Raw genomic sequence first — 9,117 nt, 5'->3', positions numbered from 1 at the left:
CTAGGGTATTAGGGCAAGGACAACTAGGATGAAAAACAGTTTTTTCCCCAAGTGCAGTGAGGCTCGTAAACGAACTGCACTTCCTCCCCTGGCAAAACTGAATGAAGCGTTGGACTGAACTGGACAAAAAAAAAAGCACTTTGGATGCACAACAGCACTTTAAAAAACGGTGCTGGTAACGTTTTGTTTTTAAGGATAGGTTGTGCGTGGTGTTGGTAACTCTTAACTTTTCCATATGAAGTGCAGGTCATCATACATACTGGGGCTCTTTTTAAATGTTTGTCCATGTTGTTTTAATTTTTAGCTATGTTTTTTAAATAGGCTCTATGACTATGTCTTATGTTGCACTGCCAATAACTGAGGGGAAACGGTATTTCATGTTCTTTTGTATGCAAGTACATAGGAAAATGACAAATAAAGTGATTCTGAAACTTCTAATTACTTACTAGTGGGCTGGTTAAAACAATTAATAAAAGCAGTACAATTTCAAAATAAATTAGTACAACAGTGCTCATTTCATTTTTATGGAAAACATCTTTAATTGTCATTTCTAGGGTACTGTTTCATCAAGTGAGTACATATGGATACAAAGTCAATAATGTTATTCTAGCTATAATGAAGTCAAATAGTCAGGAATCTCCAGAATGCCTTTCGAAAAGATTCCATTACTTACGTGTATGTATAGTGAATTTGTGTGTCAAGTCAAGGCTGGAATCAAAATCCCCAACTTGATATCAGGCATTTCGACAGTGAAATCAAAGTTGAAGGTCAATGCAAGTCAGTGTCATGGAACATATACAGTACATAACAGATACAGACACACCCAAATCAAAACAAACTGTCTGAATGCCTTGCTTTTATCCCCCGAAGAGGGAAAGTGTAAATGTGGCTGTATTTTGTCTACTTGTAGAACTCATGTTCCTGTTCATCCTTCTTGATAACAGTCTTGTAAGCTTTCTCAAAGTCTTTGGCCAGGACGATGTATCTGTTCTCACGCACCGCCAACATGCCAGCCTGAAAGACCAGAAGAGATGAACACAGATTAATCCTCCTCCTCCATCCTCCCAATAAGTGTTGCATTCGATTTTCATGTCTCATCACAAAAGAATGTTACGGTTAAGATTAAAAATGTTTTTGTTTTCAGTTGACCCTTAAAAATAAATACATTCTGATATGCCTCTAGAGACAAACTAGTGTCCATTAGGAGTACTTAGGAGTACACTCACCTCCTGGCAGATTGAGTTGATGTCAGCTCCGGAGATCTTGTCTGGTCTGGCCACATCTGCACATTCGTCAAGGGTAACTCTCGCCAAAATTACAAACTAACAATTTCCTAATAGCCAACTTCTGTATAAAGTACAGGCATTAGTTGGGGAATTATAGAAGTCACCTTTTGTTTTTTCAACTAGGTGAATCAATCCACCAGACCAGAAATCCGGTATGTGGAGATTATGTTTTCATCCCCGTTTGTCTGTGTGCAGCTAATCTTTTAAACCAATAGACCGATCAGGGTTTATACTTTTCATGCACACTGCCAGTAGTCCAAGGAAGACACTACACCTCAAATCTTTCAAATTGGCCTCATGGTGGCCGCTTTACATTTCTTGACCATTGGTTGTACAATAAGCATTTTTTTCCCCACAGGATTCCTTGGATCATGAAGCATGCACGCGGCAAATGTGATGCCTTTTTGGGGGCCATAAGGATACAGTCTTCCAGGTCGACCTCTTCAGAAAGGTTCATCTTGCTTGTGATGGTGGAAAAGATCAGGCGTTTCTGTCTGCGGTCTGGTAGGGGAAACTCAATCTTCCTGTCCAGACGTCCAGGACGCAGTAGGGCCGGATCCAGTGTGTCTGCTCTGTTGGTGGCCATAATGACCTGAGGGAGGTCAAACATCAGTGGATGTGATTATGACAGTGAGCTCAAAGCAAAGGCATGAAACTTTTGACATTTATAGAAAGTTTTGAATTTAACACGGTCACCCTAGTTACAAGGTTAAAGGCTAAAAAGTCTTAAATATTGTACCAGAACCAAAGTTCTTCCTGCTCGGTCTATATCCAGAGGGACACAAGATAATGCGTAATGAACAAATGTTTATAGATATATGTCTTTTACAAGCTAAGAGAATGATAGCATTGACCTGGAAGAGGCCAGACAAACCAAGTATTACACAGTGGTTCAGGGAATTGTCTTTATGTTTACCTTTGGAAAAGATTGCATACAGTCTTAAGGACAAACAAGAAAAGTTTCAGGAGGTGTGGGGACGTTTTATAAGTTACATAAAGAACAATAATTTGTCACATTTAATGGATGGAGCTGAAGAGGAGTAGTGCCGTTTTATTTTTTTTGGTTATTGTTGTTTTGCTTTCTTTATACCAGTAATTGTCTTGTAATGTTCATTGTTGTTTGTATTGTCAGTTGTGTGTAAAAAAGGAAAATAAATACATTGTTGAAAAAATGTCTTTTCTAAAACTGCTGACACTGCTGATAGCAGTGAAGGTTTCCTGGAAGGGAATTCCAGGGATTAGTATTATCCTAAGGTCCATGATAATTTCGATAACATGCCGTTATCGAATATAACTGGATTTCTGTTGTGGTTTTTGGCCGTCAGACTTCAAGTAGAGTTTCATATAACATGGACCTTAGTCTTGTATTCGTTTACAAGAAAGGTCTGAGACATGCACAACTTAAGTATATTATGTCAAGCAGGGAGCTGATAGACCTGTGGGCCTCAGATGCTAGTGGCATGTAAAGCCGAGTGCCATCTGATAGACACTGCTACATCAGCTACAGTATTTGATTTACCTTAATGTCTAAACCACGTGTAAGTCTATAGTTCTTTATGAGTGGGACCAAACGCATGCTTAATACAATCAAAGGAGTTTAGTAGCCTTAGTTGTTACCTCAAACGTTTTAGGATCAGTGAGTACGATTAAAACAAATTCCCAAGATTGTCTAGACCTGTGCTGACTCTTGGTGGGTGATAGGTAATTAGCATAAGAACAGACACTTCAGATGCATAGCTAGATATTCAAATAATATGAATTCGCCAAGAGACGCACTCTCACAATTTAGGCTCTTAATCCAGAGCGATTTACAAAAAACATGGTAATACATCAAAGCATAAAAAATAGTCATCATGAATCTTACGTAAGCTTAAGAACAGTGGAATATCTATCTAAGGAAACTATATGTGTATACACTATAGAGTGCTATGTCTAAATAAAATGCTATTTAAGTTACCGGTACATAAGTTGAGCCTATGCATACGTCTGTAGGAGGTCGAGGCTAGGGCAACTATGCATGGAATATACAGTAAGCCCTCAATGGGGGTTGGGTTTTTGTGCTAATTCGCTTATTTCCATCGAAATAAGTAGTAAAGTGTGTCGCTTGGGATACTAGTATTTACATTATGAAGAGAGGATATATAGCGATGGAAATAAGCAAATTAGCACAACATCCCAATGCCCCATTCAATTCAATGCAATTCAATTCATTGAGGGCTTATGGTAGGGAAAATAGCCAATAATGCACTTTTGCACACACCAGGACCTCTTTGGTGGTCAACAACTACAAATAAAGGTAAGAAAGCCTTCTAGCATGGAATTCTTCTTTGAGCCTAAACAGAACTGGCTTGGTGACTGACTTTGTGACTGACTTTTGTCCAAACTGTACCCCTAGGGGAAATTGCTAATATCATTCTCAAATGGACCGACAAAGCTCACCTTGACGTTGACATTCTGGTCAAAGCCGTCCATTTGATTGAGCAGTTCAAGAAGGATTCTTTGAACTTCCCTGTCAGCTATTAGAAAAGGAAGGGAAACATGGTATAGCTTTTAAGTGAAGGCTTTTATGGCAATCCTGTTCATACTTTTCAATTAAACTGAATGAGTTTGCATAGGCTGAACCTTCAATCCATCCAGTGTTGAAAATGTATTTACTTAAGTATTAGCACAGAATTATATACACATCAAAATGCCTGGGGGATAACAAGACTGAACAGTACCTCCAGTCTGTGCATCGAAACGCTTCGTGGCAATGGCATCAATCTCATCAATGAAGATGATGGCGGGAGCGTTCTCCTTTGCCAGCCTGAAAACGTCACGCACCATACGAGGACCCTCACCCAGGTACTTCTGGACAAACTCAGAGCCTACAACACGGATGAAGGCAGCTGGGAGGAAAAAACGTTTATGATAAGTTGCTACTCACAGGATCTACAGGAGGTTTCAAATAGGTGGCAACTATTGATTCTTAATCATATAGGGATGCCTGCATTTCAAAAACCAATCCAAATGTTACTCAAGTTCGCACAATATTGAAAATGTCCTTAAATTGGAATACAGAATAAACACTGCATCTAACACATCAAGTATAGTCTTTAAGGGCCATTCACATCCAGCACGATAACAATAATGTGAGTGTCCACACAGATGAATGATACGTTCTGTAAACAGTGGCACCAAACAGTAACACAGTCCAGCTGTGTTCCGAGAGAGACATGCATCTCAGTGAGGCTGAAAGACGCAGGCAACAGGATATATGGATAATCTGACTATGATTATGAACTATAAGGATGCGAGTACTTGAGGTAATGCCAGATAGCCTACCAGCGTTGGCAATTCTTGATAGTCTCATGACTCATCTTGATAGTCTCATCTCAAGTGATCCAAACGTTTATGACCATCTTTGTCATATTAGTCGTGTTGTGGACTCTGCCATCCACTTAACTTGGAACTTTAAAAACGACATATTTGTAGTTATGGTTGTTGTGCTCTGTGTGAACTGTGCTTTACAGAGGAAGTGCAGTTTGATGCATATACACACAATAAAATCCTGAAGATGTTACTGTGTGATGCTTCTGCAGGGAGGGAGGTGTCTACCTGTGGTGTGGTGAGCCACAGCCTTGGCCAACATGGTCTTGCCACAGCCCGGAGGTCCATACATGAGGACACCTCTGGGTGGGTCGATGCCAATCTGAGAAGAGGAACAGTTAGTTATGATCAAAAATGGACATTGTCCCCAACAAGTTGTGTCAAAAAGGTATGTTAAACCATTCTGACCTGAGATCAGATTCTAAAAATGTTTTCTACATCCTGACAGTTTTCTGGAAAAGCTATGTTTCTATGTCAGTAAATAGCAGACCTAGATCTGCTATTTTTACCAGCTGCAAGCTGGTCAATATTAGCATGCCATAGTTCCGACCGGGTAGTACACACTGGAGATACTTTTCTGCTACTGGTTGTCAACCCTGCATATTTCCAGCCTAACGTGGATGGTTTTTGGAGGCTGCTTAGCTTATTTCTGTCACGACAGTTGCCACCACTGGCAACAACCCATAACATCCCATCGTCTGCAGGGCATGGCTAGTCGAGCAGTTCTGATTGGCTGCCTCGTCTCCAGCCATGTTGTCTCAGAATTCTTTAGGTTCAGTTCACTAATTTGAGCATAACAGCGGAGTGCAGCTAAAAAGTGGCATAACGTCAGCAGCAGACCCACAGATAATAATAATGCAGCTAGTAATTAATTGATTTAATCAATTTGGGCTTGTTCAATAGCTAAAGCATAACATAATGCTAACACCAAAAAGGGTTCCCGCCCAAAATGGGTTAAGAGTCCACAACCATAATGACTCTACTCGCAACAAAACATTATTTCTTAGACATCACCTGTTTATAGAGCTCAAAGTGTGTGAGGGGTAACTCTACAGCTTCCCTGACTTCTTGCTTCTGGATGTCCATTCCTCCAATGTCAGCATACATGACATCAGGCTTTTGATCTAGAAGGACAAACAGTCAAACTGGTAAAAAACTAGTGCACATCATAAAAGTGCTTTCGTCATGCCACCATATCTACCCTAAAATATTTTAAAGAAGGATTTTAATTAAGTACAGGCGGACTGCACAAGAAAATGTTTTTAGATTGTTCTTTTGAAAGAATCGTATCCGTTATGACTTTTCAGTTCTAGAAGAGAAAATGGTGAATGGATCAAAAATGCATGTTGTGAAGGGATATACCAGATGTCAGCATCATGATGCTACTGTCAGCCTCTGGAGGAAGCACGTCCACCAACGCATTGCTGTGCTTGTGCAAGGCCACAGAGGCATTGGGCTTCAGCAGTTCTCTGTCAATGGTGCTCAGGATACGCACATAGTAGTTGGAGCCTGAGGGGGGAAAGGTTAAAAAAAATATGACTTTAAGCCAAGGAAGGAATCAAAACAAACAATATACGAGTGCAGTGCACATAGATCTGCACAATGTTATCTTTCAAAATACTTCATACACTGCTTCATACAAATAATTTCTTAATAAGTTTATCTAGTTTCAGACACATTGTGTTTTATCATTTAGGTCAGTGGGGGAAAATTTGAGAGATTGTTTATTCCAAACCACTGGATCCATCATCCAATTAGGTGGATGTGAATCATTTGATCTTTGTGACCTAAAGGCCAGGTTCAAGTCCCCTCTCAGCTGAAACTATTATGTAAAGGTTTTGCAAATGCTATACAATCTCCACAAGCGACAACTTTGAATATTTGACTGCCCTGGGCCTGGCAAGTTATACATTTAAACAGCTGACAGTGTGAACAATAAATCAATGGCTATTTTCTGCACAGTAGCATTAGCCTGTATATTGGTGTTAATTCATCAATTCATTAATTAATACAAAATAACAAATCTAATTTACAATAATATGAAAATCGAGTGTGGAGACTCTAATGTCAACATATTTGAAATCAAAACAATAAGCATCACACAATATGAAGAACTACATGAAAACGTTTCATCTGTTTGGCGTAAACATTGATGAGGTGCTTGTATTTTTTCCAGTGTTTTTGTGTTAATGAGTTGACAGTACTTCATTAGACCCCTTGGTGTGGTTGTTATGTGCAATGATGTCTTCCCTTTGTATTTAGGGTTTCTTAAATAACCTTGACAGTCAAATGTGCCCCTCCCCTTATCATACAACCACAGCTGTGGGTGCAGCTTCAGTTCAGACAAAGGGAATATTTTCGATGAATCTTTCTTTTAGCAGTACCTGTGGTGGAGCCAACAATGGCAGTGTTTTGATCTACAGCCTCCAAGAACTGGCCGATGACTAGCGGGATGCTCTGTATCCTCTTCACCTCCTCCTGGGCGTGAAGGAACTCCTTCTTCAGGTTCTTCTGTTCGTCTTTGATGTACTCCTCCTGCACCTCCAAAAATTCCAGCTCCTGCTGCAACTTCTACATCAACACACAACAAACAGGAAGAGAGACGTGAAGGGGTGTCAAGAGACCAGAGGTGAATATCAATATCCTGGCTACAAAACCTGTGGGTGAGATTCCTTGGCTGTACAAATTGTTAGGTTGGTAATGTCACCCGTCACATCTTATCCACTCTACAGTCCCCTGTCCAAATATACGTTTATCGAGAACTACAGTTGAGGGCCTTTCAAACGGGAAGCGATTTAATGTGCCTATAGTTCATTTTCAATGAGACCTGATTTTATTTTCTGTAGGGGCAACATCGCAAGCGAATTTACATGCATGCTTGTTGGGCGCATGCTCGTTACGGGCAGACGCCCGCAACTCACCAGACTTGGATTATGTTTTTTTTTACGCTTATGTTGTTGCTGCCTTCTTGAGCAGACCTGGAGGAGACCTGTCGTTGATCCAGGCGACGTCTGCGTTCATTGCTGCCCGTTTGAAAGGACCTTTACAGAGTATGCTAATTAAGAAAATTAAGTCATATTCGTTATTTCAACATGTATCGGGTAAGCTTGTACAGTCGCTGAATGTTTGTTTTAGGATTCACGTGGTTAAGGGCCCATTCAGTTGTTTAATGTTTTGCTAAGAAACCTGACGGAAAGAATAAACAGAGGAAGTAGTGTGCAATAATGGTGTTAAGATATGCTTGCGACCTCTTTACTCCATCATAAGCCTAAACAAAGAAAACCAGATTAGTATTATACTTCCAACTTGTGAGATCAGTATGTTGACAACATGACACCACACAAGGGATGACAACAAACCTTGTATCTGCTGTAGAGGTCTTCAAGATCTTCTGGCTCTGGTGCCAGAAAGGAAAGACCTGTCTGAGGTCTGGAGCTCACCATGGCTGGCACTTCATCCTGTAGGCATTAGGCAACAACATGGCATACTCTTGTTAACATGACTATGAAAACGGCACAGCAACAATAAACTCGTTCCATTCATCCTAATGGGCTACAGTTATTAGAATTCATTAGCAATTGAGCAGGCTTAACTTCAAAGACAAAGGATCAAAATATAAATAATCTGCATACAACAAAAAGAGAACGCAGGTAGGCATCTAGAGTAGTACACTACTGATATATTTTGGGATAAATATGTTTTATTTAATTTTGAGCTCATGCTAGCAGCTAACAGTAGTTAGCTTGCATGACACGGCACTTGCATTGACAGGACAGTGGCACGTTTACACATTTAACTAACGTTAACTAAGACCACTACAAAGCGTAACATACAGACGATCTCAATCGTGTGTATTTTAAATTTATAATTGAGAACTATTAATTTGTAAAAAAAAACATCTGTCAGAATCAGAAGGAACTCATACCGGGTTCTTTTCTACAGCGACGATATCCTCCATGTTGAATTTGTCTACGATCTGTGTAGTGTGTATTATCTCGCGCCTCGCGCGAGACTATAACTATACATACTGACGTGTTTCTGGGTAATGGTGTTCTAAGCAGCAGTAAAGAAAGAAAGAAAGAAAGAAAGAAAGAAAGACAGACAGACAGACAGACAGATACATGCCTGGTATCCATTCATTAATAATTATGAATGCATTCACAATTTTAATAATTAATTAATAATCAAATAATTCATATAATCTTTTTTTCTTTTTTTTTTAACTTTGTTTACAGAAGCATTCAAATCATCTAATAAACCCACAAGTAAAAACCCCGAATTTCAATGTAACACTCACCAGGCATTGCCTAATCAGTCAGTGAGATCAAATGTGTCTTTGGGGCTGTGTGAGGAGTTGGCACAGCCAATTCCATATACAATCATGTACACTAACCTGGTCTGAGAAGGTGGAGGTGGCCCATGGACGCATAATTTGGCAAGGAGCGCTATCATTCTGAAAAAC

At 39.8% G+C, this 9,117-nt stretch overlaps 1 protein-coding gene across 1 annotated transcript; it reads right to left on the bottom strand.

Annotated features, from left to right (window-relative positions):
* Positions 1 to 514: 514 nt before the first annotated feature.
* psmc4 (proteasome 26S subunit, ATPase 4) lies at positions 515 to 8,628 on the bottom strand. The gene is made up of 11 exons (XM_080767979.1): positions 8,581 to 8,628; positions 8,015 to 8,113; positions 7,040 to 7,226; positions 6,018 to 6,164; positions 5,670 to 5,779; positions 4,884 to 4,977; positions 4,007 to 4,174; positions 3,726 to 3,802; positions 1,710 to 1,878; positions 1,227 to 1,282; positions 515 to 1,014 (listed from the first exon to the last, which is right to left on the bottom strand). Exons 1-11 carry the CDS (start codon positions 8,611 to 8,613, stop codon positions 901 to 903), a joined length of 1,254 nt encoding a protein of 417 aa, XP_080624105.1. The 5' UTR covers positions 8,614 to 8,628; the 3' UTR covers positions 515 to 900.
* Positions 8,629 to 9,117: the final 489 nt, after the last annotated feature.

The sequence above is a fragment of the Protomyctophum bolini genome (assembly GCF_963924005.1).
Source record: "Protomyctophum bolini genome assembly, chromosome: 7".
Classification (NCBI taxonomy): Eukaryota; Metazoa; Chordata; class Actinopteri; order Myctophiformes; family Myctophidae; genus Protomyctophum; species Protomyctophum bolini.
Note: the sequence above shows the minus strand (reverse complement) of the source record. Positions and strands in the feature narration are given on the sequence as shown.

Excerpts from the sequence above, each read along its gene's own strand:
- psmc4 (XM_080767979.1), bottom strand. The coding sequence starts at position 8,613 with ATGGAGGATATCGTCGCTGTAGAAAAGAACCCG. Across the intron at positions 4,978-5,669 it reads ACTTTGAGCTCTATAAACAG|ATTGGCATCGACCCACCCAG; the intron begins GTGATGTCTAAG and ends TCCTCTTCTCAG. Across the intron at positions 3,803-4,006 it reads TTTCGATGCACAGACTGGAG|CTGACAGGGAAGTTCAAAGA; the intron begins GTACTGTTCAGT and ends CTTTTCTAATAG.